The 15988-nt window shown below is 29.2% G+C and overlaps 1 protein-coding gene across 1 annotated transcript; it reads right to left on the reverse strand.

The window, feature by feature from the left end:
- Window positions 1-11626: 11626 nt before the first annotated feature.
- LOC118761967 (large neutral amino acids transporter small subunit 2-like) lies at window positions 11627-14721 on the reverse strand. The gene is made up of 9 exons (XM_036500170.1): window positions 14716-14721; window positions 14196-14506; window positions 14036-14161; window positions 13850-13894; window positions 13696-13819; window positions 13438-13545; window positions 13303-13321; window positions 13100-13215; window positions 11627-11671 (listed from the first exon to the last, which is right to left on the reverse strand). Exons 1-9 carry the CDS (start codon window positions 14719-14721, stop codon window positions 11627-11629), a joined length of 900 nt encoding a protein of 299 aa, XP_036356063.1.
- Window positions 14722-15988: the final 1267 nt, after the last annotated feature.

Raw genomic sequence — 15988 nt, forward strand, 5'->3', positions numbered from 1 at the left:
TGGAATATGGTTTTGTGCCAATTGTGTGAATATATACGGGACGCACACAGTATATAGAGTAAATCATTACATCAGACTTGAAATGAGAATAGATTGCGAAAGGTTGACTTGCAGTCGCCACAAACTAAATAAATCCTTTATAATAAATAAGATATTTCTTGATGTATTTTTATTCTAAAAGTGTATGCTTTCCTTTTTATTTGTCTGGTAGAAAATTTTTGTAAGACCATCAATTTTACTGCTTTAATTTTATCAATTTTGCGTGCATACGCTTCAACACGAATTCATTACGGCGACCAACCAGTTAGTTTGAAATGACAAACCAATTTTGCAAAGACTTTTTGTATTAAACAAATGAACAAATAATGAATGACTCGTAGAATGAAAGTGATAGTGCGTTGGTGGATAGTTCTCCCAAGAGGAGAACAATTTCCCGAGACCAGGGTCAATTAATTAATTAATTTTGCATTTTTGGTTTAGTCAATTTTGCACTATTAATTAGTTGGGTTTCTAGTAACATAATACTATTTTTGGAATTTTTTAAATAATAAAATAAATCATTTGTTCACACTATTTTTGGAATTTCGAGGGTTCATTTTTCATCTAAAGAGAACTCATTCAATTTGCTTGATCGTTTTTACAGCCCCATGGACAGCAGAGTTAATGTTGATTTCTGAAGCCGAACCCGAGAAGATTGAGAAATAGGACAAAACAATAATAATTTTAAGAGTTTTCATATACTTTTATAAATTAAAATTGTAAACCATTCTCAAGTGTGTTTTGATAAGTAGGAGGTTAATATAGTCTTTCCATACTGAAAAATACACAATTGACAGTATAATTTAAGAAAACTTTTCTAAGTGTATTTCAATCTGTTAAATTATAAGTATAATTAATTTAACCACAGATAAAAAAAATCATGTTGCTGATGTAATTGACTAAAATATTGTGTCATTTATTTTTTTATAATGGATTAGCCATTTATAATAGATGATGAAATAACCAATAAAAATTTTTTTTAAATACAAATTTCAGATTGATAAACATTTTCTGATAATTTTTTTGATTTAGTAATTTATATTCCAAATTGAAATAAGTTCATTTGTTGTTTAAATTCTAAAAATGTTCAAATTTGTTTTTTTAAATGGATTTCGAATTAATTTTCTAATGCCAATAAAAATTCCAATTAACGAAAGTTTACTATAAATATGACTTAATTTCAAATTTTCGAAATAAATATGGATAAAGAAAATCTTACAGTAAAACACGAAACATGGTCACGGAAATTTGATTTTCTCGTTTCTGCAATGGGACTTTGCATTGGATTTGGAAATGTCTGGAGATTTCCATATTTATGTTATAAACACGGTGGAGGTAATGATTTTTTTTGATAAAAATAAATAGGAGCGTTTCTTATTGCCTATTTTTCAGCTGCAGTTGTTTGTGGAATCCCAATATTTTATCTTGAATGTTTTCTAGGACAAATTACAAGACGATCTCCCTACATTGTTTGGAAATTTTGTCCACTTTTTGAAGGTAATAAAAAACATTATTTTTAAGGTCTTGGATTGGGATTTTTAATGGTCAATATTTATATCGGATTTTATTTGATACAAATATTGTCTTGGGTGTTTTATTACATGTTTGCATCATTTATCAATCCATTACCGTGGACATATTGCAATCCTGCATGGGCGAGCAATAGATGCTTAACAAACTTTACGTTAGTCGCGGCAAACTCATCTTACTATACAGATCCAGTGAATGAATATTTTAGGTATGCATATTTTCAATTTTATTAAAAGAAATCAAGTTTTGAAATTGAGTCCATCTATTAACAATATTGGGTCAATTAATTATCCTCTTGTAGGATGTTCATTACTTGCATATATAATATGTTATTTTGTTATATGGAAAGGTATTAGAATATCTGGAAAGGTTTTTTGAGAGATTTATTTTAGATAATGTATTTAACGTCACTTTTACCATTTGTATTAATTTTTGTACTTTTATGTCGAAGTTGTTCATTAAAAGGTGCTATAGTTGGCATCAAATATTATCTTTCTCCAAATTTTAAAACTTTAACAAAAATTGATGTATAATGAGATTTATAATTGCACAGGTCTGGTCAGATGCTGGAGGACAAATATTTTTTTCATATGGCGTTGCTTGTGGAGTACTCACTGCTCTTGCATCTCACAATAAACTTGATCACAATGTTTATATGTAATATATTTTTTATTATATAATAAGGGATTCGATTCGTTGTACAATTATGAATTCAGTTTGTAGCCTACTTTCAGGATTTGTGATATTTCCTGTACTTGGCTTTATGGCTCAGCGACAAAATGTACATATTAGCGACGTTGCTGATTCTGGTATAAATTTCAGTCATACTAATTTTATAGGTCCTGGGCTAGCATTTATTGCTTATCCAAGAGCTCTGGCAGAATTAAAAGGATCGAATGTTTGGTCATTCTTCTTTTTTTTAGCGTTGATTTTTATTGGAATTGATTCTGCGGTTTATAATGTAATAATAAATTATTTCAGTTCATTACATTGGAAACAAGCGTTTTATCAATCGAGGATATGTTAGAGGGACGATTTAAAATAAAATATCGAAAAGAAATTATATCTTTAATATTGTCTGTTGCGTCATTTCTTGTCGGACTATCGATGAATACCAACGTAAATGTATTCAAACAATAGTTTAGGGAGGAATGTATGTATTTCAAATCATAAACTATTTTCCTCTTAGTCAATTTTTAATAATCACGGGAATATTGGAAGGTGTTATAGTCGCTTGGATATACGGTTTGTATTTTAATTTTATTTTTAGGCTACGATAGATTTCAGGAAGATTTGAAATTTTTAAATTTACAGAGCCAAGGAAAAATTTTTAAATATGTGCTTTGTATATTGACCCCGATATTTGGACTGGTATTTTTATATTAAACTAATTTAGACTATTTTTATCTTAAATACTCTTCTTTCTACAACCATTAGTTATGATGGTTATATTTTTCCATGGTGGGCTACAGTAGTTGGATGGGTTTTAAATTGCACAATTCTTTTTCCAATTCTTGGTTTCGGAATCTATAATTTTTACAAACTTGATGAAAAAAATCTTATTAAAGTTTTTTATTTTAAATCCATATTTTTAAATAGAGATTCATGTTACTTTTGAAGTGTAAGGATCTCGTGACAGACGAAATTAATGAAATCAAGAAGGAAATTGACAAAACCAAAACTGATCAAAACATTTTATCTTATCTATAAAAAATTAATTAAAATATAATACTCTATAACAATTTATTCGAATATTTTTTTATTAATTTTTTAAACGAATAATACTTAATTATAAATTGGAAGTATTTTTAGTAGTAGATTTTCAAATGTGGTAGTTCATGTAATCACAAAAATAAGAAAATGTTTATTTATTTGAAATTAATTAATTAGTTTTAAAGCCCTAAAAATTAAAAATTTAGCTTGAAAAATTTCATTTTTATTCCGAAAAACTTCTTAACGACGTTTATCAAAATTGACAAGAATAACACTCGAAAAAAGCCAAATACTAATGGACTGCTGTTAATAATTGGTTCTTTGAAATTTTTATCAAATGTCTAAAATATATTTAAATGATAATACTTTAATCATTTTTTGAGTAATATCTAGAAATTTTATTATTTCTAAATAATGTTCTTCTTTCTCTGGTTCACGTTCAACTTCTTCATATATTTTTATCTAAGAAAACATAAATGATTTTGTTCTAAAATTAATACTTGTTCTCTTAAAATAGCATTATTATCAGTTAAATTCGTATTGAATTCTTTCTTAGTGGCAATAATTGAAATCAGGTATATTCCGAGTACAAATACCCATCCCAACATAATATAAACATTAGCATTCATCATAGAATTGTATTTTAGCGACAATTTAATATAGTATAATATTAAAAATGCCAAAATTACAAAAATAAAAAACGCCCATTTGATTATCATTTGTATTGAACTACAAGGTTCCGATTTCTTAAAAAGAATATTCAATTAAATACTTTGACATAAGATCTTAAATGAAGCCATACCTTAATGTTGTTAAATGAATTCAGCCTAAAATAAACAATGGATTTTATTTTTGATTTTTGAAAAGATGTAACTGACATAAAATATTTACAGTAATTCATTTTCTAATTTTTTACAAAATTTATACTTGTTTCCAAGATTTGTCAGCAAGAAAAATCAAAAATATTCCAAATAAGTTTATAAATGATGCCTGTAAAATTAGAAAACAGGAAATTATTTTTTCCCTATTGTTTAATTAATATGCAATACGTTTTAGAACATCCAAATAAAATATTTAGTATTTGTATTAACTGGATTGGTTCGACGTCTGCCACACTTTCTTTCCACTTAAAAAATGGCAGAATAATTGCAATCATCATTGATAAAATAACAGCAAAGAATATATGAAATTTCGAATTATTCGATTTATTTATTCTATGAGTCATAATATCAAAAATATCAGTTGCTGTTAAATGAAATTGTTTTAAAGTTCCATTTCTATCAATTTCACATTGAACTGATAATTAAAGTTATTTATCAAATATAAACCTTTTAATTCAGCAAGATTCTATTAAAAAATTAACTTAAATAAAAAACATTGTTCATGTCGGTTATTGTTCGGCCGTCTTTTTTTTGATTTGAGATTATAATAGAATCATTCTTATAAATTATTTCCCTGCATATTAACGATAAATCATACTCATAGTCAATATGTGAGTAAATGATCGTAATTATTAAATAAGTAATCATATTTGATTTAAATATTGAATATATCTAAAATATAATTTATATTTTAACCATTAAATTTGACACCATTATATTATAATAAATGTCTAGCAGAAAAATTATGAGATTGCTAAAATAAAAAAATATTAGAATATTGAATGCAAATCCAATTTTTTCTTTCCACCTTTTTATTACATTGTTGAAAAAAATACCATAATTTGTAACATGAAGCGAGTATTGCTCTTTTTAATCCTAAGATTATAATATGACCAATTTTCTGACATAACTTATTATTTGAAGTCATTTCACCTAATAAATAATAATTTTTTTCAAATTTACAATCAATTATGTTTGTGTCTAACACTTCGATGTTGGACTCAATATTCTCTATTATTTGACCATTTTCTAAAATTTTCTATTAAAAGTATAGTTTTTAATTCTAACTTCAATTTGACAATCTTCAAAATTGACTGGTTTGTCAAATCTTTTGAACTAAGGAAAATATTAATATTGTCTTCAACCTTGTTTTCAAGCCAATTTTCAATTTGATTTAACATTCTGTGACTAAAATTGTTAATATTCTATTTATATAAACCCTAATTTAATGTTATGTAATAAAAAATTTAATTGTATACATATTAATTATTTCATAGACAATCTAACTGATTGAATAAAGGTTAATTTTATTTAAACTTTAATGAGTTTTTTAGTCAAAATTTGGTTTAGTACATGATTGTAGGATTTACTTGTGATGCATTACAACTCTACTGATTATAAAAATAATTCCAAAACTTTATATAGGTTTTAATTATTTATAAAAATATAATATAATAACATTATGTGGAAGTTTTTTTAATTTATAAATAAAATATTACCACGTTAAGATGACTGACGTTGTTATGTTTGTATTTATTCAAATTATTTTTATTAATATTTTGACTATGAGATTAATTTATTTGGTTTATTTAGGACAGATATTCCAAGAGTTGTGCCAGAGACTTACTTAAAAAGACGAAAGGTTATTCAGGCCCAGAAAAAATTATTTAAAATGGACAAAGAACAAAGCCGAAAAGTATTCCATCAAAATAACACTAAAAGAATTTCCTAGAACGTAAAAAAGACATAATTGCACGTGGAGAGAAATATCACCAACAATATAAAGAAATGAACGAAGAAAAACTCGCATCTCATCGAATTGCAAAAGCAGAAAACAAAATATTCGTAGAAGAGGAGCCCAAAGTGGCCTTTGTAATCAGAATACGCGGGTAAATAAAAAATGATATTTTAAGAATTCGTAAATGCCCTCCCAAAACTCGAAAAATACTGCAATTGCTCCGATTGAGGCAAATTAATAACGGAATCTTCATTAAGCTTAATAAAGCCACAATGAATATGCTGAGATTGGCCCAAACTCATCTCACGTGGGGATATCCTTCGTTGAGGACTGTCCGCAGTCTTGTCTATAAACGAGGAGCAGGAAGGATTGACAATCGCATTATTCCTCTTACGAATAATTTTATGATTGAGCAGAAACTTGGTTTGGTTGTGTTTTATAATTTATAGGGAAATATGACATTGTTTGTATGGAGGATTTAGTGCATGAAATATTCACTGCTGGTCCAAAGTTTAGGGAGGCGACTAATTTTATGGCGCCTTTCCATTTGAGTTCTCCTCGCGGAGGGTGGATGAGAAAAGCTCATCATTTTGTTGAGAATGGAGATTATGGAAATCGGGAGAATGAGATAAATAAGTTAGTTTCCAGGATGATTTAATTCTTTTGGTGATTTTTCTTTTAACCGTTTTTGTCTTTCACTTTTTACGGATTTTTTAAACGTTTAAATGGCTTTAAAAGTTACCTTTTTCAAATTTTTTTATAAATCCCATTTAGTTCGTTATTAATCCCACTTAGTTTGATGTTAATCCCACTTAGTTTTCTGCTAATAGTTTGGTACTAATCCCATTTAGTGTGGGAAATAGTATAGATCAGGGTTTCTCAAGTTTTTTAACGTCGGGGCCAAATCGATAATTAACCATTGTCTTCGGGGCCGCAGAATAAATTAAATTAAAACTTTCATTAACTTTTAACTAATTTTTTTTTAGATTCATTTTTTATTCAGAAACCGAGATAGTTAGTCTTAATTAATTAAAGGAAAATGACTAAAACGAAAAATTGTTAACTAAAACGAAAAATTGTTAGCTATTTTAACTAATTGTTAACTAATTTGTCATAACACGGAATATAGGAGGCACATGTAGATCGCAAAAGCTGGCATAAGTGATTATCAGTCAATTTATTTCGATATTTATTTTTTATGTGAATCATTTTACTGAAAATTGACTCACATAAATAAGTGGATCCGAACATTGAAGCATATTTATAAGCATTTATGAGTATATTCGGATATTTTTCTTTGGGAAGTGAACTATAAATTCCATTAAATTTTCAATCTTTTGCACTGAGGTAAATTGCACATCTGATTGAAGGTCTATCAATTCTAATTGGAGTGATGGCGGAGCATTCTTAGGATCTATATTGAATGGTGCTGCAAAAATTTTCATTGATGGCAAAATTTCATCAAAATTCTTAAAATAAACTAAATTTTAATAAACCTTAGAACGTTTTTCAAATTCAACAATAAGGTGACTGATAATGGTAGTATATTTTTCAAATGAACCGTTAGCTTTATTTTCACTCAAACAAGTAAAATGAATTGTATCTTTGAGCATTATTTGATCCCTCCAAAGTTTTAATTTTGATATAAAAGAAGCAATAGATCCATAGAGTTGATGGCAAAATTTATATTTCCCCTGTAATTCACAATTTAACGACGATAAATGAGAGGTTAGATCTACCCAAAAAGCTAAATCGGCAATCCACTCTTTACTGCTCAACAAATCATGGTATTTGTGGTCTTTAACAAATTCTCTTATTTGAGGGAGTAGTTCATAAAATCTAACTTCTATTCAAGCAAATATACCTTTTGAGGCACGCGGCACGACTCAACCATCGAACAGTGGTATGGTAAAGCACATCATTATGCACTGTGTCAATTTCCACTAACATTTTTTTAAATCTCCTGTGATTGAGAGATTTACCGCGTATCCAATTCACAATGGACAACACCGTACTTATTACATTTTGCATTTTAAGTGACTTTGCGATTATATTCTCCTGATGAATGATACAATGTTGCCAAAATATAGGATCAAGATTTTTTTCAAGTCTCCATTCTGAATAAAGTCCATGAAACCCTTTATTACGACCAATCATATTCGCCCCCCCATCAGTACATATGGAAATTATTTTGGAAGGATCAATGTCAAATTCTTTAATACTTTCAAGGAATTCGTTAAGTACATCCATTCCTTTTGTAGTGCCTTTTAATGAACGAAGAGAAAAAATTCTTCAGAAATTTTAAAATCCGAAGTGACACCTCTAATGCATACGACCATTTGTTCGGTATCAGAGATATCTTTACTCGTGTCGACAGCAAAAGAATGATATAAAAAATCTTTCGATGTTCTATAAAAATTATTTTTAATAGTAAAGAACTTGATTAGCTGACGGGCAAGGTCCTCAAAAACATTCTATTCTTCTTGTAATAGTATCATTACTTAATGGTAATCGTTTTGCAATATTTTGTATATTTGACGGACAACATTCATCACAAAAAATGGAAATAGCAGTTTTAATAATTTCTCCGTCAGAATAAGGTTTCATATTTACAGCAAGAAGGTGGCTAATTTTATAAGACGTTAATAACTGATGCTTATTTTCCACTGGTTTAAATATTGAGGACTGATTTTTAAATGACGTCTTTAATATATTGAGTTTTTTTTCCTTGACTCTCCGAGATATAAATTGTATATTTCGGAGTGCTTCTTATAATGACGTTCAATAGTATAATTTTTCAATGAATTAATGACACAGTTGCATATCAAACAAACAGCTTTACCATTCAGTTCAACGAAAAAAAACTTTTCTTCCCATTCAATTTGAAATTCTTTATTTTCTTGAGATAATGTTCGATATTTCTTTGATGGCATGAAAAAATACTCAACCTGAAATATATTTACAAACACGTGTAGTTAAAATATTATCTTTAATAATATTAATTTACAATTAATTTTATATCCAAAATTTATTTTAAAGTTTGGAAGTCGGGGCCGCAAAAAGATTCTCGGGGCCGCATGCGGCCCCGAGGGCCGCACTTGAGAACCCCTGGTATAGATAATACATTAATATTATCACTCGACTGAAATTTGTCACACATTGGTATTGTCTCCTGAAATTAAAGGAATGAAGGCAATCATTAGAAAAACAATTTTTTGAAAAGTTAGAGAACCTACGGAAAAGAGCCAGCTACATAATTATAGGTTCTCCATTTATTATTATTATTAAGACACTGTTCTTAAGAACATAATAAAAATTATAATCCCACACGTTTAACAAGTGAGACGATTTTCTGAACCATCCTTGTCAAGCTCCCTCTATTGTAGGCAAAAGCCCGTAGGAAATTTCATTTTGTAATTTCTTACCAACGGAGCAGAGATCCCTTCCCAAAACTCACAGGAGTGTATATCTCGGTCTTCCACGATATTTTTCGCCATACTTAATAAAGTATTCGTGCATTGCAAGATTAGGAATCTCAAGATGTGCCCAAATAGTTTCCAGGGACCTGCCACTATTTCTGCTATAAGATGTAGCGTTGTAGTGTTTTATTAATTTTAAATGGCAAGTGAAGTTCGTGTAGAAGGCGCAGCTGCTTGCGGTGGAAGGAGTCTATAGTTTTCAGTTTAGTATCCGAGATTCCCCATTTTGAGGAATTTTAAAGTAGAAAAAATTTCACAAAGACGTAGTAAAGCATTGATCTAAATTGCCGATTGACAGGCCGGGTTTGGAACCATGTTTTGCATATTCTGCTTAGTGCCGCGGTAGCTAGGCAACTTTCTGCGGGTAATGTTTTCGAACAATAAAGATACAAAATGTCGATTTAGATATTGTTTAAACACATTATTAGAGATACAATAGATATTTTATAAAAAATAATAAATTTATATATCAATATAATTATTTAAACTCCACGTTATTTGAGTGTTTATACATAATTTTGTTGATGTTGATTCGGAATTTTTTAACATGTTTAAGAAGATCAACGTTTATTCGAATAATTATAACATTTCTATTCCTATATGTAACATATTACATGTTCTTTCACAACTTTACTATTCCAGATATTGAGAACATAGACTATGATTGTCGTAAATTGATAAACGGAGACAAAAATGAAATCTTAAAGCGACAATTTGAAATAGACCATTCTTATTCTGGTGATATACAAATTCCTTCTTGTTCAGAATTTATTGATTCTCGTGGTTATCTGAATTATCCGATTTCTCAAATTGAAATGAATAATAAATTAGCTTTTATATTGGTCATTTATAAAGATTCAAAACAAGTTGAAAAACTTTTGAGATCTATTTACAGGTCGAATAATATTTATTGCATTCACATTGACAAAAAATCGAAACCTACTTTCTATAATGGAATAAAAAATTTATCGAGTTGTCTTGAAAATGTTTTTATTTTGGAAAAATCCTACGATGTCCAATGGGGAGAAATCACAACTTTATTACCAGAGATTGACTGTATGCGAGAACTAGTGGAGAAATACAACATTGATTGGAAATACGTTATTAATTTAACTGGACAGGAATTCCCTTTAAAAACAAATTATGAATTAGCCAAGATTACTCAAGCACTGAATGGGGCTAATTGGATCGAATTTGAATCCACTTTGCCGTATAATTAAAAATCTATTTTAGAAAATATCGATATTTTTGGAATTCTATAAATTCTATAAAAGTTCCATATGGATTGACATTGTATAAGGGACCGGTTCATGCGATCATGTCGCGAGGATTTGTCGAATTTGTAGTTAAGGAAAAAAGTGCTCGAGTGTTTCTAGACTATTTGTCTACCACGATGATTCCAGATGAGACATTTTACGCTACATTGAACTTTAATAGCCATATTCTTAGAGTTCCGGGAGCTTATACAGGTAAGGTCTAAACATATCTTTATTTGGTTATAGGAACTAAAAAGTTGAAAAATTCTGATTTACATTTTCTTAATATCAGTAATAGGTACAAGCAATGGAAGCCAAAAATTTGTTATGGATTTTATTCGAGAGATATTTGTATTTTAGGGTCGGGTGACATACATTTGATGCTCAAGAGTATTTCACTATTTGCAAATAAATTTTTTGCGTATTATGAACCAACTGCTTCAAACTGTTTGGAACGCCAAATTCGAGAAAAATCATATGAAAATTCAGATTTTGATGTCAGTTTTTATAGTCAGCTTGATTTCGTTCAAAATCACGTATAAATTGATTTTTGGATTTATATTCATCGTCGATTAATTAATTTGGGTCAAAGGAATTTATTTTTCTATTTTTTAATTGAAATAATTATATTATAAAAAATTTTTTGTTACTTCTAAAAACTACAATTTTTAAATAGGTGCAATATTCACCATTATAAACATTTACAACCAGATAGATTATATAATCTGTCGATCTAAAGACAAAGCTCTTTTCATGACGCAAGGTCATATGGTGGGTCAAACAGTGACAGTGACCACAAAATGGTCATTGCAAGAATATCACTAAACAAACATCTAAACAAAACAAATATCAAAGGGTGGCAGGATATCCTTAGGAAGAGAAAACTCGACCTAAATAAATTCTCAATACAACAAAAGGAGATAACTATAGGAAATGCCTTGATACGTATTTGCAAAGTGAGGAAACAAATCAACCATTCGGAGAAACAGCTCATCGAAACAGAGCATCCCAGGAAATTGGAGTTGGAAATAACTCCTGCAGAAGTGCAAAAAGCATGCGGTAAGCTCAAAACAATAAAAGCCCAGGACCAGACGAACTAGGACCAGAGTTACTCAAGTATGGAAATGAAAAGCTAAATGTCCTTATTGCGGACCTCTTCAACGGATTGTTTAAACCAAACAACCATTTACCCCTTGGACAAGGGATACTGGTCCCTGTCCATAAACCAAACAAAGCTAAGGGAAAAGTGGAGAATCTGAGGCCAGTAATTCTTATGAATAACATACGGAAAGTTCTTGCAATCATTGCGCTAGAAAAAATAAAACCTCGCACCTAACTATTTATATACGCTTTTCACAGCATATTTCGGGAAGGAAGCTCGACTTCTGACATCGTGTGGACCCATAGATGGCATTGTTCCGCCATTCAAAGGTTCAAAAATGCGACATATATTCTTGGCATTGATATGTCAAGAGCTTTTGACTCGATTAATCGTCAGAAATTAATGGAAGTCCTCTCAGGATTTCTTGATGAATCTTCTATCCGGATGATCAGGGCACTCTTATCAGAAACCTATCTATCGGTTAGGGTACGCAACAAATGCTCTAAACCATTTGAAACAACATCTGGAACACTTCAAGGGGATCCGTTATCTCCTATACTGTTTGTCATATATCTGGAAGCTGCATTGAGATAACTAAAACCATACTATGAAGGAAAAATCAATGTGGTGGCATACGCGGATTACGTGGATTTTATTTCTTCCGAAATGGAATAAACTAATTACTCTTATTGTTTCCTGTGCTGCACAAGCTTTATCATGATCAATGGCATCGCGAAAGTGCTTATAATAATTTATTAAATTAGTGTCAAAGGATTTCAAGTGAAACATACACATGTTGGTCCTAAGATATTACTTTTTGGTAGCAACTAAGACTTGTAATTGGTTTTTTACTAACAAAAATATCTATGGGGAGTGTGAAAGTTAGATTTTGTAAAAACAGGCTGAAAACTTGTAATATTGATTTAAAAATGTATTAAATTGAAAATATGCTTTTGTAAAATTTTGTTTGATTTTACAGATTTTTTATTAGTCATTCATAAATGATTGGAACTCTAAATAAATAATAATTGACTAAATTTTATTATGGATGAAACAAAATTCGAATTTGTTTTTACAAAAGCGACACTTGTATGATACATTAGAAATATTTTTTTGTTAACTTGTACGTTTATATTAATTGTATTGCTAATGTAAATATTTTTATAATCAAATAAGCTTTCAGTTTAAATCTCTTGATAATAAATTTTAAATATTTTATTTAAAAGAACTTGAAATTACTCTTGAGAAAAGTCGGCTATCAATAATTTTTGCATAAAAGACGACACATAAACTAAATTTTTTATTAATATGTAAAAACCTGATATTTTATTATATTTTTTAAGTTTTGGAAGTTTTTTTACAAAAATATAATAAGTTGGAATTCCAACTAGAATCATTAGTAGCGATAGCCCACACCCAACTGGATCAGCAAAAAGAGAGCTTATCAGAAGAAAAATCCCCACAAAAATATAAAATACTGGAAAAAATAAAAACGTCTGGATAACTTAATTATTTGAGTACCCTAAACGTCGGATTATATGATTTATCTTTTTCTCTCATATACAACAAAGTAGACACAGTAGCTGTATAAAATAAAACTTCTGCAAATGTCGAAAAACGTATGAGCAGTTCGATGTCATTTATTATCACAAAAATAATAGAATATAGTGCCTAAGGTTTACAATTATTTATAAATAACAGTGAAAAATATTGACATGAAAGGAGTTTTGAATTTTATTGTGATTAGAGAGAATATTTTAGGAAGATTTCCATCTCTTCCTGCAACAAAAAATATTCTATTAAAGTACTCAGAAAAATATTAGTAACCTCGACAAAGACATGAATGCACCATTTATACTTCCAAAAGTAGACAACATGACAAAGATAGGCAAAAGCTTTTGTAAAATATATGATATTTCTTCTGCAAAAGTCTAAAATTTCAAAATATGTATTTTACTAATCCAATAGCGTCAGTAAGTAAAATTTTATTTTTTGGAATAACTATAAAATAGACGAAATTGACAAATGTATATATAGACGTTACTAAAAGTAAAGAACTGACGATTGCAATTGGAATATCTCTAAATTTTGAAAAATTGAAATGATTTTACCTTTTAGGTTTTTTCAATTCTTCACTGATTGTATTAAGGGAATTCCTGTAAAATGATATTTAATTGATAAACCATCCAGCATATGAAAATATCCCTCCATAGAATGCTAATGCAATTTTTCCTACATTGCTACTGGTCCCATCAAAATTTATTCTTTTAATTAAACTTGGGTCTATAAATTAATATAATTCTATTCCTTTTATCAGTTCATAAATCCCCATACTTATTATTATAAGTAAAGAAATGACTTTAGCTGCAGTAAATACATTTTGAAGCATCGAAGCTGCCCTGGCACTTACACAATTCAGTCCTCCAAGAATGACTTAATAAAATATAAATTTTGATAATACTTATAGCCATAAGGGAGACAATAATAAGTATATTCTTTGGAGGATGACAGCCAGTATATATTGACTTGAGAGTGTACTGTCCAAATGCCAGTGCTGTGACTGAAATGGAGGCGGGCAATATTATAACTAAGAGTGTCCATGAATACAGAAATGAGGCCAAATTTCCATAAGCCTGTCCTAAATAAGCATATTCTCCTCCAGATTTAGTGATGGCGGATCCTAGCTCGGCATAACAAAGTCCTCCTGTCAAAGAAATAAATCCTGTAGAGATCCATATAAGTAAACTGAAGCCAGTAGACCCTGTTTGCTAAAAATATTTTAAAAAATCAAATACAGTCAACACAAATGAAGAAGATATAAATATTCCACTTCCGATGATGAATCCGATTATTATCGAAATACTGTCTATAAGTGTCAAATGCTTCTTTAAATCAGTATGTGAATCAGTCATTACGTTTTATTTAATTACTGACATATTTATTTAACCTTGATTTTACTTTCTAGGAATTTGAATACCGGCATAGCATAAAGAAATAATCAATCGAAAAAAAAACTTAACCAAAATAGCTAATTAAGAGTCAGCAGTGGCTGCACCTCGGATTGCAAGCGAGTTACCTCGCAAGATTGCGAGCATATATTTATGGATCTATGTTAATTAGACTGCTCATCGTTGCGAATTGATAGATCTAAAGATAACTGTTTAAATGTTTAATGTAGAATAAATGCTGGAAAGATTCCTGGCCATTCGACTCTTTATGAAATAATCAAAAGGACAAGCTCTATGTTGTATCATTAATCAGGAAATAGTTTAACAGTATGGACATATATTTTGATACATGTGAAATGATGACTTTCAAGTAATCTACGAATAGTTAAATTTGTAAAGGAAAAACATTTTTAATTAAAAATTATGAAAGATTTATTTTAATTTTACGAATTAAAAATTTATTTTTTAAATTATACAAAGTCGTTTTGTTGCGGCTTATTGTATTTTTAGGTTAATTTATGGAGTCACATGAAAAATTTAAAACTATCCATTTAAGAAGAGGTAGATAAAATATACCTTAATTTTATTCAGATATTTCCAAATCAGTGGAACTCCTTCAAAAACTTCATGCATGTTAAGTTACATCTTAAATATTTTCTAGCCAAAAAAATTCCAAAAAATGATTTATTGAAACTTATGCGTGTAATGGAAAGCGATCTTTTCCTCACTGTGAGTGATCTTTACTCAAATCTCTACGAAAAGATTTCCAATAGTGGAAGAGAAAACCCTGCACAAGTCACTAAAGCGGTATAAAAATAAGTAAACTAATTCAAAAATTAATTCTTACAAAAATATTTTTAGGCCACAATAGCTGCATTACAAAGCACTGTTAGACATGCCCATTCACGTGTTGTAAGTATTGAAAGATTGCCTGGCCAAAGGAGCTTTGGATTCCAAATCTCTGGAGGTGAGGACAAGGCTTTCCACATTGTTGAAATTTGGGATCATTTAAAAGGAAAGTTGATAGAAGGCGACGAACTTTTATCGGTTAATGATATTGTAATTTATATTTATAATTAAATTTAGAATATTTATGGAATGAGTTGTCAGCAGGTGAACAATATTCTCGATTCTCTAAATGGTTAGTTGCGTTTTTGAATAGAAAAAATTAGGTTTTATTTTGTTAAGAGTGAAATTTGACTGTGAATTTGCTAATTAAAATTTGATAAAAATTAAAAAATATTTAAAAACATAAATAAATCTTATGAGCTTTGTGAATGAAAATCTTCTATATTGATACTA

This window comes from Octopus sinensis, unplaced genomic scaffold (genome assembly GCF_006345805.1).
Source record: "Octopus sinensis unplaced genomic scaffold, ASM634580v1 Contig18907, whole genome shotgun sequence".
Taxonomy (NCBI): domain Eukaryota; kingdom Metazoa; phylum Mollusca; class Cephalopoda; order Octopoda; family Octopodidae; genus Octopus; species Octopus sinensis.

Bases quoted from the DNA above. Each gene is read 5' to 3' on its own strand.
- LOC118761967 (XM_036500170.1), bottom strand. The intron at 13,895-14,035 runs ATATTAATTTAT...ATCATTTTACAG, and splicing joins CTGATAAAAGGAATAGAATT to GAATTCCCTTAATACAATCA. The intron at 13,546-13,695 runs GTAAAATACATA...TATTTTTCTGAG, and splicing joins TTACTGACGCTATTGGATTA to TACTTTAATAGAATATTTTT.